Below are 19989 nucleotides of genomic sequence, written 5' to 3'. Positions count from 1 at the left end.
CAAACAAGAGAGGGACAGATCAGCATCCTTTCTGTTCAAATGAAGAGGGGTGAGATATCTAAGTGGAAATAGAAGAGTTTACTGTAGAGAATTTTCATTCAGTTATTTGCCGCCACATTAGGCGACCAAAGGAGCAATTCAATTATGGAAAGGGAGGAAAGAGGGGAAGCGAAAAAAGAGAGGAGTGCAAGAGGCGAAGGGGAGCAGAGGTAAATTGGAAAATATAAAGTTCAGGCAGGCGTCAAAAAAAGAATCCTTGTTGCTTTATGTCCTGTCGTTTATTTTGCTCTATAAAATGTATCAATGAAGAAATCTACTGTGAAATGCTAAATGCTCATTTTCACATCACATCACAGCGGTGTATCTTTTAGCCAATGTCATTTACTACCATTATTAGTGACGAAGAGGCACAAAAAAAGCACAACTTCTTGGTCAGGGAGATTTCTTTTGTAGATAGTAGATACTCTCTATTGAACCATTTTAAAATCACGACTACAATTACGGATAACAAGCCTTATTAGAGCTCTCAGCTATTGTGAGGACAGCAGCATATTTCCCAAAAGGGAAACGAGAGCAAACTTTCTCTATGAATATATTTTCTAGAAGGTTGTCTAGCTAATACACGCCATTAATACATAGGCTTCTAATACAGGCAGAAACTACACAGCAAATAAAGACATACATGGGCAAGCAAGTCAGACTGATAAGTGTAGTCAAGTTGATTGTCTTGCCAGAGCGAGGCTGTTTAGCTAAATGATGAAGGAAATATTACAATAATTTAACTACTGCAAGATCGCACCTGACAACATACTTCGTCATATGGCAGCAATTGTTTTTGTGCTTTGATGTGAAATAAATGAGCTACGTGCTGTGAATCTGTGGAGAAAGATTTGGATTCAACTTTCTCCTTTCACATTGTACCGGACGACCTTTTGCCGACGTAGCCGAACAGGATACTGTTAATGTCACGTAAACAGGGATATGAATAACCAAGTTTGTAAATGTTCCATGCAAACTTAAATGTCGAATCAAAACCAGGATAAGACTCAACACCGTGTTTAATATGCGAGTCCGTTTCAGATATACAAGTGAAATCCTTAACAAAGACAAAGAAATACAGGATAATGGTAGAATACAGTACAACTTTGGCAAATGGCTCTTCTTCGTGCAGACATATGTTTTAAAATCCTGCATGTCAGGGATGATTTTGTAATCCCAAAAGTAACTAAATCATATCATTGAGAATAAAGTCACATACAGCATTTAAACTTCTGGTGGCTCCAGAGATTAAGCTCCAGACACAATGGATTCAGATGAGCTTAAACTCTTTACTCCATATTCATTTCCTGTAACTTTATTTTTCTTCTTCTACCTCTCTCAGTCTCTCAGTCACTTTGATCCTCCCCTTTGGCTGCCGTGAGAAAGTGAGTCATTATGAACCCCGGCGGTGCCGGTGTGGATGGAAGACCTTTCAAATGGACGGTTGTATTTCTAATGTGTGGGATCTGAGCCTACACATCCTTCGAGTCTCGCTCCAAATGATGCTCTTTTTCTCTTGAGCTTGCTGTCTGTCTAATACACACACACGCACACACACACACACACACACACACACACACACACACCCACAAGCATATGTGCACACCCTCACAGACAAAAAACACACAAAACATCTGCTCGCAAAGTTCAGACAGCGAGAAAGTTCCTTCTGTTCAGACCTCTGCTGTGTGTGTGTGCGTGTGTGTGTGCATGTATGTGTGTGTGATGGAAAGCGGCAAAATAATGAATTGCTCCCTCTGTTAAAATGGTGTTTGACAAATTATAATAAATGAATTTCGGGACACACTCACACACATACACACACACACACACAAAGACACACACACACAGACAGAGACAGACACACACACAAGCATCTCCACAGCATATGGCTACTTAGGCCAGGTCTATGAGGAGAAATATTTCCCATAAGGCCCAGTCCTGACATTGACCGCCTGTGACATCAGCGCTCTCTGCACCACACAACTCTCCAGCAACGAGAAACTGAAATATTCGTCTGCCCTGCCATGCTTCTGCATAGATCACTGCCCTTATTTGATCAGTCTGGGCTTCCTGCGTCCCTGATGGAAGAAGAAAGGAAAGTTCTAATTCTCCTCCTGCTGGCTGTCCGCTTAAAGCTTCTGGGTATGAGAATCATTTCACGTCCATCTGCCACGGGCCTCAGAGCTAATTAAAAGCAGCAGCTCGCTCTTCTCGACCTGGGCTGCAGGTCACAGCTAAAATATATCAGAGGTGGCAGCGCAGAGGTGGCAGCACCGTCCCAAAGTTGTTTTGATTGCTGCTGGACCGCCAAATTTAAGAAGAAAACACACTCAATATGTCCAGAGCCCATGTGAATATGGAGGATGAATAGAAAAAAATTTTTTTGCAGGGAGTAGAGAAGGGGGGGGGAGGGGGGGAGATGGAGGGAGCAGGGAGTGTGAGCCTCATTAGATTAGTGCAGAGTGTGTGGGAAGTGACAGCTTGTAAATTCTTTGCTGGCCAGTATTTTGAGGGCTGGGGAGTTTGGGAATGATCATGCTCAGACAGGAGGTGTGTGTGTGTGTCGACGTGATGGGTCAGGGGAAAGCAAAGACACACAGAGGGAGTAAGGTGTGTGTGTGTTGGATATGCAGAGAGGGGTTAGGTGCAGACACACGGACACGAATTGAGAGCGGATAGAGAGGCAGAAAGACAGTCAGTGAAATGGGGCTGGGGACTCTGGGAGTGATACATATCGGATCAATAAACTTCATAAACAACATCATCAGCTCGGTCACCACGAAGACAACCGACCGCCAGGCACCATCTGGCCCTGTCTCACCGGACTGCAGGATCAGCCAGCGTAACCTCGCGCACAAACGCATACACACAACTTTACACACACTGTTACACAGGCAGAACCGTGCAAATATTCAGTGCGCTCGCTTGGACACGCATGGAGACCCAGAGACGTTTGAGCCAGGTAGACGTAACTGAGATTGGTCTGGAGAGATAGATTGTGTGAGTGTGTGTGTGTGTGTGTGTGTGTGTGTGTGTGTTTGTGTGCGTACACCACAGCAGTTAAGCAGTTTATTCAGGAACAGAAGTTTATGGCTTCTGTAACAGTATATCCTGTGGCATGATAATGACCGTAAAAGAGACAGGGAGTGAGAGAGGGAGAGCCAAAGGAGAGAATAAAGCCATATAAAGAATAATTTAGAGGCAGAAAAGTAGGAGTGTGAGATGAAGCAGCGAGGTGAGAGGGGGGGGGAGGGGAAGACATGTCTTGTAGAGACAAGAGGGAAGCTGTGAAGAAAGGTGCAAATTAGTATTTTCTATGAGGGTTCAAAGGAAATGTTATGCATGAGTCTTTATCACTGTGTGTATGTGGGGTGCAAGCAAATCAGAATGTTAAATCTCACAATCCAGAGATGGAAGTTGTTATCCAGATTGTATTATAATGCTTGAACTAGATGTAGTGAGATGCAATTGTTCTTGTCATATTACAGATGTGTGTGTGTGTGTGTGTGTGTGTGTGTGTGTGTGTGTGTGTGTGTGTGTGTGTGTGTGTGTGTGTGTGTTTGAAGAGCAGGAACAGACAAAAAATGGTTAACGGTGTATAACATTACGGGGATCAAATGTTTCTGGATATGTTTTATCGAGCTAACAATGTCATTAAAATGACTTCTGTATCACAAGATACAGTGCAGACACTGCAAGTGGCAGAACCAGCTGTCATTTTATCGTGTTGCCATGGATACGGGTACTGGTGCGAAAAGCTTTGAATCTTGAAACTCTCCGCTTCAAAGTTGCCCACCTATCAGGTGTTCTTTGCCCAAACAATCTGCCAACCTGACTGTAACCCAGTGAGTACCCGGCGCCTCGACAGGAATAACAGGAAGTCGCGTCGGATCAGAAAGGGAGAAAGTGTTTCTCACTCTTTACGTCTCGACTCGACTCGACTAGGTTGATATTGAAATCGAATAATATCAAATGCTTCAAAATGACTCTCAACGTCAAACATTATTCTAGACTGCCATTTACTGTTTACTTTTCACCAGTGTGAATATATTGTGTATATTAGACTTAAAACATGGGTTAGAACTGCTGTATATTTTGTATTTATTACTTAATGGAGAGAACTTTTGCTCACGATTGATTAAGCAAACATTAATGAGCCAGTCATTATGGTGGGGGTTTATCTGTCTAGTCCAGGGATTCTCGAAATAAGGTCTGTGGCACTCGGCACAGACTCCATAGAGTTAATTGAGATAGTCGGATGATTTATATCAAATTATTGGAAGTGACATGTCTCCCTCTCTCTGTATAAAATTGGTATATGGTCTAAATAAAACATCTATATTAAGTACGAGGCCTTTGCTGTGTGACACAGCATCTCCTTTTTTATTCCCAGAATGCCACTAACCTTGTAATTCATAAAAAATTATTAATTTCTTATGACTTTCGTGGAGGCAGACAGGTATTCAGTAGGAACTAACTGTGTCTGCAGTAAATAAAGAAGGAAAACCATGAATTTAATGGGTTATCTTGATAATAAAATGCATGGACTGTGCATTTCTTTTGGCAGGATGTTTATCAGGTTTTTCTCCACTTAATTAAGATAAAGGGCAAAGAGAAATGGAGCCTATGTGGCTACATTAACTGCATAAACTGGCCTGTGTTGTGATCATTAGGACAAACCTCTCAGCTGACTGCACCTGCCAAACCTGTGACAGCCAATTGCTCACTGTCAAATCATATTGCGCTTTAAATGCTCTGATAACCTACTGTACTGATGCAACTGTTTCATCAGCGCTTACTCTGCAATCTCTGCAGCCGACCCAACTTCAAGTCAACATTCATTATATTCATGTTATGCGTTGACTATTAATCGCTTCTGTTATTTTTGCAACTGGAAGGGGATCTTCCACAACAACCTGTTCTCACTCCCAATTGTCAAATTCCAACGCTAGGTCGGTGCCCCTCGGCGTCTGATACCGACACACGGAGGCACCTTTTAGCGTCTGTATGAGACGCAGCGGGCTATCAACTAACTGCAATGTTTACTCATCTGCGTCATAATTACGGTCAGAGCAACTGCCATGGTTGGGAGGTGAAGGGCGGATGGAGTGGTTGGATCAAACAAACACAGGACTTTCACTCAGGAGACCGCGTTTCGTGTCCTGCGTGGAACCAAGTCAACTTATTTGACCTTACGGACATGACTAATACCTGTTACGTAACAAACTTACCTATTGTATGTAACAAATCTTCTTCTTTTTTAGATAGATAGATAGATAGATAGATAGATAGATAGATAGATAGATAGATAGATAGATAGATAGATAGATAGATAGATAGATAGATACTTTTTTCCCCGAGGGAAACTCAGGCATCCAGTAGCTTAAAACATGACATACAACAATTACCAATCTACCCCCCCCCCTCCCGCCATTACAAATGTACATTTCAAATAAGACTTAAAATAAAATTAAAAGTAAAATTAAGTGATAAAGTGAAGTGTTAGAAATACAATAAAACAAAGTGAAAGTGAAAGTACAGGCTGTTGTGATTTGAAATTGAATTGAATCTGAATCTGAATTCCCCGGCCATCACCAAGAGGAGTTGTACAGTCTTATGGCCAGGGGGACAAAAGAGTTCTTGAGCCTGTCTGTGGAGCAGGACAGGGACAGCAGTCTGTCGCTGAACACGCTCCTCTGCCAGGTGAATGTGCTGTGCAGAGGGTGGTGGGCATTGTCCAGGATGGATGACAGTTTATCAAGGGTCCTTCTCTCTGCTACTGTCACCAGGGAGTCCAGCTCTGTGCCCACTACAGAGCCAGCCCTCCTCACCAGTCTGTCCAGCCGCCCAGCATCCCTCTTCTTGCTGCTTCCTCCCCAACACACCACAGCATAGAAGAGAGCGCTGGCCACCACAGACTGGTAGAACATCAACAGTAGTTTTTTGCAGATTTTGAAGGACCCCAGGCTTCTCAGGAAGTACAGACGACTCTGCCCTTTCTTATGAAGAGTGTCCATATTTGCCGTCCAGTCCAGCTTGTCATCCAGCTGCAGGCCCAGATATTTGTAGGATATCTGCAGATGGTTCGACTTGGACCACCTTACAAAGTCCTCCACCAGGCTGCTGTACTCCCCCTCTTGTCCATTCCTGACACAGCCAACGATCACAGTGTCATCTGAGTATTTCTGCATGTGGCAGAGCTCAGAGTTGTGCTGGAAGTCAGAGGTGTAGATGGTGAACAAGACAGGGGAGAGTACCGTCCCCTGTGGCGCTCCAGTGCTGCTGACCACAGTGTCGGACGTGCAGCCTTTCAGCCTGACGTACTGTGGTCTCTCTGTGAGTTAGTCCGTGATCCATCTCACCAGATGTGAGTCCACCCTCATCTCTGTTAGCTTATCTCTCAGGAGTGGGGGCTGGATGGTGTTAAAGGCGCTGGAGAAATAAAAAAAAACATCATTCTCACTGCGCCACTCCCCTTGTCCAGATGAGAGTAAGCCCTGTGTAACAGATAGAGGATGGAGTCATCCACGCCAACCTTCGCCTGGTATGCGAACTGCAGAGGATCTTGTGCATGGCGGACCTGGGGTCTGAGGTCATGGAGCAACAGCCACTCCATGGTCTTTATCATGTGTGATGTCAGTGCAACCGGCCGGTCATCTGGTTCCCTAGGGTGTTTCTTTTTGAGGACAGGGATAAGAAATGAAGTCTTACAGAAAACTGGGACCCTTCCCAGCCGCAAGCTCAGATTGAACATACATTGAAGGGGCTCCCCGAGTTCAGCAGAACAGGCCTTTAGCATCCATGGACACACTCCGTCCGGGCCAGCTGTTTTACTGGGACGCAGTCTCTTCAGCTCTCTGCTCACCTGATCTCTGGTGATGGTGGGGGGAGGGGTGTTACACTATCCATGGTGATGATGGGGGGGCGGGTGGTTGCAAAGTCCCTGGAGGCAGCCTGGGTGTCTGTGTTGGGGGAGCTGAGGGCAGGGGCAGGGGGTGTGTAGGGAGGTGCTGGGTGGGCAGCTCCTGGCTGCAACAGTTGGCTATCAAACCTGTTATAGAACAGGTTGAGCTGGTTTGCTCTCACAGCATCCCCCTCTGTTGTGTTGCTGCCCTTCTTCTTGCAGCCTGTGATGGTTTTCATGCCGTCCCAGACCTCCCTCATGTTGTTGTCCCGCAGCTTCTGCTCTACTTTCCTTGTATATTCCTCCTTTGCCTCTCAGTTGAACCTTGAGCTCCCCTGCACGCGCTTCAGCTCTTCCCGGTCTCCCTCCTTGAATGCCCTCTTCTTCCTGTTAAGGATGTCCTTGACATTGCTGGTAATCCAGGGTTTATTGTTAGGGAAGCAGCGTACAGTTTTTATGGGAACCACAACATCCATACAGAAGTTCAGGTAGTCAGTGATACAGTGTGACACTCCCTCAATGTCCTCACCATGTGGCTCTTGCAGGACGCTGCAGTCAGTAGACTCAAAACAGTCAGCCTCCTCTGCCTGCGGAGACCACTTCCTAAAGGAACGTGTGGTTGTAGGTTGTGTCTGGACCCTTGGTCTGTATTGTGGTTTCAGCAGCACTAGGTTGTGATCAGACTTCCCCAGTGGGGGAAGGGGGGTGGCAGTGTAAGCACCCTTCACATTAGCATACAGGAGGTCTAATGTCCTGTTCTTCCTGGTGGGGCAGCTTACAAACTGATGAAAGTCTGGTAGTGTGGAGTCTAGTGTTACATGATTGAAGTCTCCTGAGATGGCAATGAAAGCTTCTGGGTGTTGGGTTTGAAGTCTAGGGATGGTACAGTGAATGGGGTCACACGTGGTCTCTGCGTGTGCACGTGGAGGGATGTAAACACAAACAACAATGGCGTGCGAAAATTCCCGAGGCATGTAATATGGTCTTAGACCTACAGCAAGCAGCTCAATGTCCCTTTCACAAGTAGTCTCCTTAACCATAACATGTCCTTGGTTACACCATCTATTGTTAATAAACAGTTTGAGTCCTCCTCCTTTACGTTTACCACTGCGTTTAGCGTACCTGTCCGCTCTCACTGTTCTCACGTTAGCGTCCGGAGTGTTAGCTGTTAGCCATGTTTCAGAGAGGCACAGTAAACTGCTCTCTCTGTATGTCCTGTCGTTCCTCACAAGGGCAGCCAACTCGTCAGTCTTGTTGGTTAAACAGTTCACATTCCCCATGACTATCGATGGAACAGAGGGCTTGTACTTCCACCGCTTCGCCGCTAGCTTAGCCTTTACCTTCGCTCCAGCTCAGCAGCCTCGATACGCCCGCCTCAGCTCCTCCGGTATGGGGTGAACAATGCCGGCTTGCCCCATTGTGCGAAGTGAAAGCAGCTTCAGCTCCCTTGAAAAAACAAGTTTCCCGCTGCTTTGTTGCTTATAAAATACAATCCAATCCATAGGATAAATAGAGTTATGTACTACAGAAAATTCAAATGAACTAAATCAACTAAAGTTCTAAAACAACACGAAAAACACGGAGCTTCTGGAGAGGCTGCCACTCGCGTCGGCGCCAACTACTACTAGTTGGAATTTGTTTTTAACACAAACTTCAATCTTTTCCTAACCAGACCAACTTTGTTTGACCTTAACCTAACCAAGTACTTTTGTTGCGTAAGTAAACCTACGCTGGAAGTTTATTTTGGATGGACAACGCATCGTACAAAATAGTTCTTTCTGAGCATCCGAGTCTACAGCGTCTGTAGGGGCTCTGTGAGGCTGCACCTGCACTTGGACCAATTACTGTCATGTAATGTGGATGAGGTTTGTAAAGAAAAAGGCCATCTGTGCTGCACTTCACACCGTGCTGCGAAGTGATCCTACTTTGATGTTGGAAAGTGGCCAATAAAGTAATTGACAGACAGTTGAGCATCACTAGCATTACGAGCCTTTATTTCAGGCTTCAGCCAGATATTTACTTTTTAATTTTTTTGTTTTTACTTGCCAGTGGTAGCAGGGAGAAGCGTTCTTATTTGTGGTGTATTTGTAAGGGGTGAGAGCATTGTAGCGGCGATGCTCTGACAGTAAACACTTTCACAAAGTGTCTTGAGGCCGCCGTCATTAAGCCACACTCATTGAAGCCCCATTAAACTCACAGGAGAGACATTTTCCATGTCCATTCAAATTAAAAAGAAAAGTCAAACTTGGTGTGAACCAACTAAAAAAATGATAATAAATAAATAAATAAAGCAATTGCTAATGTAACCTGACTCCACAAAGCATTCTCAAAAGCACTTTTAGGTGGTGACTGTCATAAAAGGAATGAAAAAGTTGCTGTCTGGCCATTTATGTGAACAGCAAGGCCACTGACAATTTAATTTAATAACACACAGGGGAGCAGTTAGTGTTCTTAATAGGGAGTTTGTTATCTCGGAGTGTGAGAACTGCCTAATAAAATCACTGAAGGTCTCTCTCTTTACACATATTTTCACTGATGAGTAGATTCACACAGGTACATGTTTTAAAATAATTTAAGAACTGCCTCAATCCATAGCACATTACTCTGAAAACCTTTCACAACAAATCTACACTACCCTGCTCCGTCTGAATAATTACAGTATTAATACACTGAATGAACATTTTTCAAAATAACGACACTGACAGCAGCTGCAGCAGCTATGGAATAATATGCAAATTGCAGCCATTTCAAAAGAAGCCAGACAACAACATTAAACAAAAGACTTTGAAATACAGCTTACGCAACGCATCCAGGGACCCTCATATCTCTGCTGCACAATTAATATAAAAGAACATCTCCCGTGCACCTTAAATGACTTAATAACCTTGTAGATTAGACAAGAGGAAACGATTTGATTCATTGAAAAATCCATTTTATCTTCTCTTGATAATGTACTAAGTCTATTGTACAGATGTCTAATGAAAAGGGTCAGTTATCTAAATGGCTATTATTCATAACAATTGGTGTGCAAGGATTAAAAATAACGCCAGTGCTTCTACGGCATGCTAATTAATATAGTGAGGGATAAGAACTGTAAAATAAATGTTTTATCTCACATAAGTAGTGTTTTGTTACACACACTTTGTACCAGTGTCCTCATAACTCCGACAGAGAGAGAGAGCGGGAGAGGGAGAGAGAGAGACAAGGACAGACAAAGAGAGAGAATGAAAGAGACACCTACATTTGGTTGTTGGGAATTATCTTGTGTCCGTCTTTGTACCATGTGACGAGGGGTCGGGGGAACGAGGCGAGGGGAGGCTGGTTGATGATTATTGCTCGACCCTGAGTCACCGTCTTTCTCTGCTCCTCAGCGGAGAAATCCCCCATAACTGGAGGAGGAAAGAGGAAAAAGGATCCATTTATGAATGTATCAAATTACATTCAGACAAATATTAATGCGAGCAAAATCACTGAAAACACAGCATTAAGGCCTGGTCACACCAGAAGATCAAAGGTTTTCCGTGTTTCTTCATGAAATATGTGGTTGTAGAAACTCTAAAAAGGTCTTCACTGTCAAGATGGCTTGCTATCAAAAGCACACATTTGTGCGTGGAAATTCACACGAATTTACTTTGCCCCCCGGGAACAAATCCACTGATAGCAACAAATCATTTAAAAGAAACTGATTTCACCATTTAAAATGCTGGTTGTGACTGGGCCATTCATTAAAAAGAAATGTCATTTAGGTTTAGTTTTTGGGTTCAGTGTGTTTTATTCTAATTTAGTGTTTAAATGCTTTCCAAGTATTACATTGAAATACTAAAGTCCGACTAAAATTAAATTGCATTTTTAGAGAGAAAAGGAGAATTCCTGATACATTCGCAAAGGCAAAACATTTTCTCTCTCTTCCCCGTTATTGTAATATTAACGATACATGTGCTTTGACACTATTTCTGGCTGCAAAAAGAGATGACCAAATTGTGATTTTAATTAGACCTTACGAGAGAGTCTGTTTGTTGCCGCTAGATCAGTTTCCCTCGAAGCCAGCGTCCTTAGTCATTAAAAAAATAAAACCTTGTGTATTGGTGTTATTAAAATGTTTTTTTACTCACAGGCCACCTGCACCTCTGTTCTCCTGTGTATGACTGCTCCCACCCTGTTCCTCACCATACACTGATACAGGCCAGCATCAGTCCTCTTCAGAGACCGGACAGGCAACCTAAAGATGGACAGACACACAGAGAGAATGGTGATGATGACGGTGTGTTTTTCACTCCTGAGCTGTAAATAAACAGTATTATTATAGTAGTATACATTCAAATAATTTATAGAGCTGCATAGGGTCATTTATAGCCCCTAATAGAAGTTGTTCATATTTAATAAGTAAGACCTGACAAAAACAGAAAGAAAGTGGAGGTCTGTTTGTCCATATGTATGCACTCTTGTGTAATTCTCCTTCATGACCTTGATCGGAGAATGGAGTGGGCCTAATGTTGTCAAAGTTCCCCAATAACACAAGGGAAGGCGGACTGGTGCATATGTACTGTGTGTGTGTGTGTGTGTGTGTGTGTGTGTGTGTGTGTGTGTGTGTGTGTGTGTGTGTATGTGTGTGTGTGTGTGTGTGAGAATGTTTTTGACCGAGCATGTTTTTTTTTTTTTACTGAGAGGGGTTGTTAATGTGGTTTTAATGGACTGTGCTTCACTAATGGGAAGCTTGGCATAGGATCTAGGTTGGTGCCATGCTGGACAAACACACAAATGCATGTGCACACATGCACACACACACACACACACACACATTACGCACACAGACACAGTAAAACTGGACATCGCTTTGGGGCTCATTATGAATACCAGGACAGCCAAGTATTTAACTCTCAGGCTGTTAGTGTATGCTGCCAACACACACAAACCCACGCACACGCACACACACACACACACACACACACACACACACACACACACACGTGTACATCAAAGACTCAAACACAAGTCCATTTGAATCAGGAATGACACAGCAGCTCTCATCCTGAAACAGATTTTGATATTGGACACTGCATCTCTCTCCATGTCCGTGTTCCATTACGTACTTTAACAGGCCTGTCACTATATTTTTTGAAATCCCAACAAGTTTTCCCTTATATTTCTCGCTAAACACAAACTTAAATGTTGACAGGCCCCAATCAATAAAATAATTTCTCACTCAATTTCTCTGACATAGCCTCGGCACGGCGTGTGAAGTCAAATTCCCAGTGTGATTTAAGATAAGAACAATTTCAGGTTTTTCTAATACGACAGCTGCAGCACAAATTGACCAAACCCTCCCTGTAGCATCAATCTGAGCACTAAAACGACTAGATGTATTTCTATAATGTGGGATGTTGTGATGTGTGAATTCATTGAAAAAGAGTGTGAATACAAAGTAACGTATCATTTCACATTAAACCTAGTGGTGCCCAATATGTAATATAATTAAAATGTGGATATAAAGGTTGTCACGATGTGTTGTGTTTGAATAATAAAGCAGGTTTCCATATCTTTACCGGCACAATATGGCAGCGTTTATTAATTACAAGGGTCGGCTGGAAGAAGAAGGATTTTGTAAAAAATAACTATTTGTCAGCCAAAACTGTTATACAATTTTGAAAATGATGCAGTAGCCTAATCAACAGTATTACTAAATACAAAGCAAACACTCTCTTTTTTTGTAAGACTAACTTGCCTACTGATTATTTCATTGCAACTTAGTATGCGTAAGAACGTGTGTAAAGAGGGCCTTGCTACTGCAGCTGAACTGAAGAAGGAAACTTAACTGAAGTTTCCATAAATATAAATCATTTTCATTTACAGCGTTGCTCATCTGAATTCTTCACTGTCCAGTACATTAAACATGAGCATAAGAGCTAATTGAAAATAAGAAAAATCAGACTATATTCTAAAGAGAAGGTGCTGAAAAGGTGTGTGTGAGTTTGAATAGGCCAGTATTATCTTGAATGTGAAAATGGAAAGGAATGCATTTATATCGCGCTTTTATCCAGAATTCTTTAGAATGTGTTTAACATTTACCATTCAAGCCACCAGCCTTCCCATCAAGACAAATGAGGGTTCAAGAACACTTAGACATGGACAAGAGGAGCCAGATATCAAACCACCAACCCTTTGAATAGTCAACCTGATCAGTCAAGAACAATGTAAATAATGTAGAACACACACACACACAAACTATCATACTGCACCAGCATAGCCCTGGCCGCACCAAACTAAACTAGCCAGATCGCTGAGAGCAGTCCAGAGACACACAACGCCTCCTGGCGCCAACAGCGACTGCCTACAAAATGCTGGCTCAACCTCTCCCTCCCTCGGTGTGCATGCATCCCCAAGATTCCCTCTACTTTTGAATGATGTGAAAAACAATTTTGTTTCACAGCTGCAGTTTTGCTGAGAGGGATTGCTTAGCTCTTACCAAACAACACACACAGGGACGTACAGAGAGACTGGCAGAGGGAGAGAAGAAGGAGAAGAAGAGGAAGTAGAGAGGTACGGAGAGAAAAGCAGAGAAAGAAGCTCAGACGTATTGATTGGTTTTCCTCTTCTTTCCCCAGACCATATACATATTTATGATGCTAATGTAATTATTAATCTCACTTTGGCTCCACCGTCTAAATGTTCTGACCTTATCTAAATGCACTCAATCAATTAAGGCCACAGCTCTTATGCTGTTTCCATGCTACAGGCGTGACTGGACACACAGACGATTCTCAGAACGAAGGATGGAAAGAGGGAAAAGAAAGTGAGACACATAACCAGTCAGTCGGTGATAACTGACCTGTACTGTGGTACCCAGTCAGTGACGTTGCTGTTGTTGAGAGTCCAGCGGTACTGCAGAGGCCAGCTGCCTTCAGCCAGGCAGGTCAGCACCAGCCTGTTCCCCTCCAACACCACCTGCTGCCCCAGTCCAGCCCCTCTCAGGTAGGGAGCAACCTCTGACACACAGAGACACAGAAAGGAAAATATGTTATTTTTGTTGTATGAAAAAGCCTGCATTAGTCGTGCCTGGACAATAGAGCAAATTCCACCTGTAATTATCCACCTCAAAAATATAAAGAAATTGTTTTCCATTCATATTCTGGCTTTTGCACAAACACTGTGTCGCACAAAACAGTGACATACCAATGTACCTTGATTTTATAGTCACAGACTGGAATCTGCACATTCTATAATAATCTCCTGCTGTAGTCAAGACTCTGACCTTTTCACCTTTTTGACTCTCATTTATACCATTATTAGTGACAGTAAGAGTACCTGAAACAGGATCTGTGCAGAGTGAGGGTGTACCAAAAATCTGCAGAGACTCATCTAACAAGATTTACCAGGACTTTCTCTGGAAATCTCCCACTCCATTAGTGAGGTCTATTAAAGCATTCCTCTGCCACTCTTCCTGCAGTCATAAAAGTCATAAAACATACAGAGAAACACTTCAATGAGAAATTCCTCTGCAAAAATCTCCTGTAAAATGTCAAAAAAACAAAAACAAACAACAAGGATGTATTTGTTGCAATATGCTCTATTCTATTATTATTCAATTATACCCGATAATGAAGGTGTACTTTTAGGGGGAAACACACGTATGGCATATGATGCATGTAAAAACACACAAGCCTATTGTTTTCCATGTAAGCCCTCACACCAGCGACATGCATCACCATGTGGCATGTCCTATTTCCCAGCATTGATGCGCATCAATGGTCCAGAAAAGCAGCACTTCTATCACATTTACTCCCTGGAACAACACACCGTAACTTGACTACTTCTTGTGTCAGCACAGAGCATCTGCTGTGTGCTGCTGGCATCGGTTGAATTGTATCAAATGCCAGTGTATATCGCACTTAAGGCTTCGTATAAAGAGAAAAGGTCAAACTCTATCTTGCAGTCACTTTCACCACAAATATATAACAAGTTTGGACATCCTATATTTCAGATGTGATGCGATCAAAACGATGCAGCCACGCTACTCAAGCTTGTGGCATGTTGAGAACACAACCTTTTACTGTATGTGACAATGGCTCTTCATGGTTCTTCTCTTCCACCTCATCTGTTATTTTCCTATATCAAGACACTGTGTTACATATATATATACGTACAGTACATATACTGTATATATGACTTGCAGTACCAATACTGCTTATGATGATAAGGCGGCTGAATCGCTGGATTTGACTTGCAAGGTACATTTGCTGAATGGCTCGGCTACAGCTGCTGTCTAAACAATGGCGTCCAGTCTTTAAGTCTTGGCTCAGGTGTTTAGACCTGGCTCGCCAGCACACAGCATAGAGGCATCAAGGCTAAAGAGTCTGTCCACAGCAACTAGCTGCAGGACCTGTCAGCATCTGTTGAGGCTTGGATCCACTAAACAAAAATCAGCATCTGGGGTGTGCGGTGTGGTGTGGGGGGGGTTGTAGACAAAAAGATTTATTGAAACCATCAAGCATTTACACACACATACACACACCAGCTGGGTTAGAAGGGGGCAGGCTATCTGCTTGCTACAGTATGTATGGACAGGTCCATAACTCTAAGGCAGAGTTTTACATTCTCTCTTTCTCTCTCTCCTTTTCCTGTCAACTCAATCTTCTCTCCTCCCTGCCGTTTCAACTTTCTCAGTTCTGTCTTTCCTCCAGCCCTTTCACTTTGTCCCCGTTTTCTTCCTTATTCCTTATTCCCTGTGGATGTCTCATGGCCACCCTTTTCTCCACTTTCCACTGTTTCTCCCTCTCTCTCGTTTTAGATTGATAGCTGCCTGCTCTGAGCACAAGAGGGAAGTGTTCCATCCAAGACAGATTTATACAGGAATCTGTGTGTGTGTGTGTGTGTGTGTGTGTGTGTGTGTGTGTGTGTGTGTGTGTGTGTGTGAGAGAGAGAGAGATAGAGAGGGAGAGAAACGTTGTGTGAGTGTGCATGTGAACGTAAGGATTTATTTGGAATATTCCGTTTCTACAGACGACGGCTGGCAGTGCAGACTCCAATGTCATACTGCTGACCAGCACTATAACTCACCGCTGCCTGCCTGTGTGTGTGTGAGAGTGTGTGAGAGTGTATTAGTGTGAATGTGTGTGTGTGTGTGTGTGTGTGTGTGTGTGAGAGTGTATTAGTGTGAATGTGTGTGTGTGTGTGTGTGTGTGTGTGTGTGTGTGTATGTGAGAGTGTATTAGTGTGCATGTGTGTGTGTGTATGTGAGAGTGTATTAGTGTGTATGTGTGTGTGTGTGTGTGTGTATATGAGAGTGTATTAGTGTGTATGTGTGTGTGTATGTGAGAGTGTATTAGTGTGTATGTGTGTGTGTGTGTATATGAGAGTGTATTAGTGTGTATGTGTGTGTGTGTGAGAGAGAGAGAGAGAGAGAGAGAGAGAGAGAGAGAGAGAGAGAGAGAGAGAGAGAGAGCAGAGATGCAGCCCTTGCAGCCTACCGAATATGACCCTCAATTATAAAGGCTGGCTCACGAACATACAGTACACATGTACAGATGTCGACGTTTTGCACCTGATTCCACTTATCTACCACTTTCATACCTTGAACAGCTTCATATTGAATCTGCCCCCCACCCCTCACTGCACTCTTTGTGTCCCTTTAAACCCTTCGTCTACTTTAAAGGGAGTCCATTAGGAAGTACAGATATAGATAGAGAACACCACATCTGAGAGGACCAAGGTCAGCTAACAGCGTGTTTCACTCACTAATGCTGTCTGTCTCTCTGTCACTCAGTCTTCCCTTTTCCTAACCTGTCTGTCTTTCTCACAAGCTGTACCAACCACTTGTCTGTCTTCTCTGTGTTCCTCCCCTCCGTCTGTTGTTGCCCCTCGGCCCATCTCTGTCAAAGTGTGTGGCAGCTCAAGGTCTCCACTTTTTGTCTTTTCGGAAGGAATGTTGCCTAACAGAGAGATTGGCCTCCAAATGTGACAGGAGAGTCAAGAGGCAGACGTGCATGCAAACACACACTTCTTCCTGCCGCAACATGTGCGTGTCCCCGCTCCCGGGCTGGTCTCGTGAAGCTGCTTAGGCAGATTCTGGGGAAGGAATTCAATTTGCCGGGGAGATGAGTGCTGCGATAAAGGGGAGAGGGAGGAGAGGAGGATGAAAAGGACGGGAGGAGAAGAGGATCAGGGTTGCTGCTCTGGGGCCTGATAGTCCACTACGATCCCGCCCTCTCTCCTCTCCTCTTTTGTCTTTGCAGTGAGTGTAAGTGTGGTAAAAATTAGTCCCTAAATGACTTGTCCTTTACAAATGGGCCAGTAACGATCATTATTCTTTCACCGTGCTGCATTAAACATCCCAAAAGTAATCCTGAATATTACTGCAACAGCTGTGGTGAGATGTGAGATTTTCTCTGGCTCGGCGTGAGGTCAAGGTGCTGCCTAACTGGTAACAGCACGGGTAAAGGTTTTGATTTATTCTCTGTTGGAAGTTTGAAATTTAGATGGTCAAAAAAACCCCGTAGGCAGTTCAATTTGCGATGGGATATGCAGAGGTAACCCTGTGGTGTAAATGCATTTCAGAGCACTGACAAAACAAAGAGTGAGAGCACAGGGATACAAACTAAGTGCCTGCTTAATTATTGGTGTGTATACGTGTGTGAGTATGCAGTGTGGGAATGTGTGTATATGTGTGTCAGGTCAGAATTAGGGTCACTCACTCCAGAGAATCACTTTATCTTCATAGAGCTGAACCCCTACTGTGAGACAGGGCTGGCAGAACTAGCTATAGTCTATGAATACTGATTCACTGATAGTATGTCTCTCTCTCTCTCTCTCTCTCTCTCTTCTCTCTCTCTCTCTCTCTCTTCTCCCCTCTCTCTTGCTGATCCTCTCTCTCTCTTGCCTCTCTGTCCTGCTCTCTTCTATCGGCCTCTATTCTCTGTCTCCTTTCTCTCTGTCCTCGAGTGCCTGCTGCTCCGACTGCTGTTTCTCTCTGCTCTTTCTCTCTCTCGTATCTAAGAGAGTCTCTCTCTCTCATCTGCTTCTCTCTCTCTTCTGCTTCTCTCTTCTGATCTCTCCTCTCGCCTTCTCTCTGTCTCTCTCTCTCTCTCGCTCATCTGCATCTCTCGCTCTCTCTGCCTTTCTCTCCTCTCTCTCTCTGCCCGCTCCTCTCTCTCTCTCTGACTCTCTGCCTATATATGAGCTCTCTCGTATAGCTAACTCTGAATGTCATCTCTCGCTCTTGCCTCTCTACCTCTCTCTCTCTATCTCTCATCTGCCTCTCTCTCTCTCTCTCTATGTCTCCTCTATCCTCTTCTCTCTCCTCCCTCTCTTCTCTCTCTCCTCCTCTCTGCCTATCTCTCTCTCTCTCTCTCTCTTCCTCTTCTCCTCTCTCCCTCTCTCTCTCTTCTCTTCTCTTCCTCTCTCTCTCTCTCTCTCTCTCTCTCTCTCTCTCTCTCTCTCTCTCTCTCACACACACCCTTCACCATACCTTTTCGATGCATGAGGTTAAAGGGGAGAAAATAACTCAATCAGACTCTTTTATTACGAGTACATTTTCTATGAATAAGCGGGTAAAGTTGCATAGCTAAGCACATTTGTTTCCCAATGGTAACAGCAGACTATTTGATTATGGGGTGCAAATGAGTTTTACTCTTTCTGTAATGTAATAAGTCTGCCAGCGCTAGTTTCAACAGGCATTTAAAAACTCCTAATTGAACTGACAGTGTGTGAGGCGAAAGGCTTGGCGTGTTGCTACTGGACAGAAAAATAAGGGGCGAGAAACAGGCTAATTAATTGAACAATGTAAAGTGGAGGCTCTGAGAAATGAGATTTCATTTCCCCAATCGAAGAGTTCAGACAAGTCGGGTGAAAACACATCACAAATTTATCAGAATCTTTTACACCTAAAATTGTCTCGGCTGCTGATGAATGAATATTTGAGAGATTACTTCAACGGGAAAAGACTGGACACTCCACACATGCTGGCTATTCTCACCAAAATATCCCAGATTGTTTTGACATTCTGAAGGGAGCACACATTGCCCCACTGAGAAAGTACAGGGATCAACACTCAGGAAGACATGATTAGTCACTTCGTGAGGCAACCCTGAGATCCAATTGGAACACACATTCTCAAATGTTCCTGTATCAAAAAAACACAAATAAAAATCAAGCTGCAATTTGCACAGAAAAAACAAAGAATGCAAAATGTGCATGAAATGGTAGATTGAGAGATAAGGGCAACAAGAACTCTGCAGAGAGAGAGAGAGCTGTAGGAGGATGAACTTCACAAGAGTGAGGTGAATTTCAGGTGAGCTGTGGCTCTGACCTGAAAGCTGATGAATATAATTCTCTCTCATGGCACGCCGCGCTGTTTTTTCTTTTCCAAACCATTTCTCCTGCCAAGTGATGTTGACAGTCCAGATTCCAGTCGTAAAAGTCAAACAAAATAACCTTAATGTGAACGATGGGCAGCAGCTGGATCGAAAGACAAATGATTAGACACGTTTAACATGACACACTGAATGAGTTTATCTCCTGAACGTCAACACCAGCTGCTCTACACTGGAATGGAACCAGTTTATCCATCTCTGATCAGATGAGATGCCTGAATCATAAATATAATCAGCTTAACAATCCTAAAGCGTTTCCCTGTGTTAAGTAAACACAACTGATAGACAACTCTCTGTCTTTCATCCACTACAGAGCTCTAACTGAAGTAATCTACTGACCAAACAAGATGACAGCTAAGCACAAAACACAAGCTGTCTTTGATGATGATAAAATCAAAGTGGCTTTGACTTGAACCCACTAGGCTGCAGCTCACCCACTGATCCCAACAGGCTTCAGCTGAACTTTCAGACAGATAGTCTATTGGGAACTGAATTTCTCAGGACTAGAATATTGGACAGAAATCCGCAGAAAAGCCTGCACGAGAGAAACTAAATGCATCCTCTGGTTCATCCAATGTTAGATGTAGCAGAATAGTAGGTGTGGCAAACAGGATGTAAGTGTATAGCTTTGATCAGGAGTTTACCTCGTGGCTTTTCAAGTTTGCAGCTGCTTTAATT

General features: G+C 43.5%; 1 protein-coding gene across 1 annotated transcript in view; it reads right to left on the bottom strand.

Annotated features, from left to right (window-relative positions):
- LOC115007219 (protein sidekick-1-like) overlaps positions 1-19989 on the bottom strand; it is a 206845-nt gene that overhangs the window by 115587 nt on the left and 71269 nt on the right. The window contains exons 2-4 of the mRNA XM_029429988.1: positions 13773-13929; positions 11059-11165; positions 10188-10335 (exon numbers count right to left, since the gene is read on the bottom strand). Of these exons, the coding sequence (XP_029285848.1) occupies positions 10188-10335; positions 11059-11165; positions 13773-13929 (412 nt within the window). The remainder of the gene's footprint in view (positions 1-10187; positions 10336-11058; positions 11166-13772; positions 13930-19989) is intronic.

This window comes from Cottoperca gobio, chromosome 1 (assembly GCF_900634415.1).
Source record: "Cottoperca gobio chromosome 1, fCotGob3.1, whole genome shotgun sequence".
NCBI lineage: Eukaryota > Metazoa > Chordata > Actinopteri > Perciformes > Bovichtidae > Cottoperca > Cottoperca gobio.
Note: the sequence above shows the minus strand (reverse complement) of the source record. Positions and strands in the feature narration are given on the sequence as shown.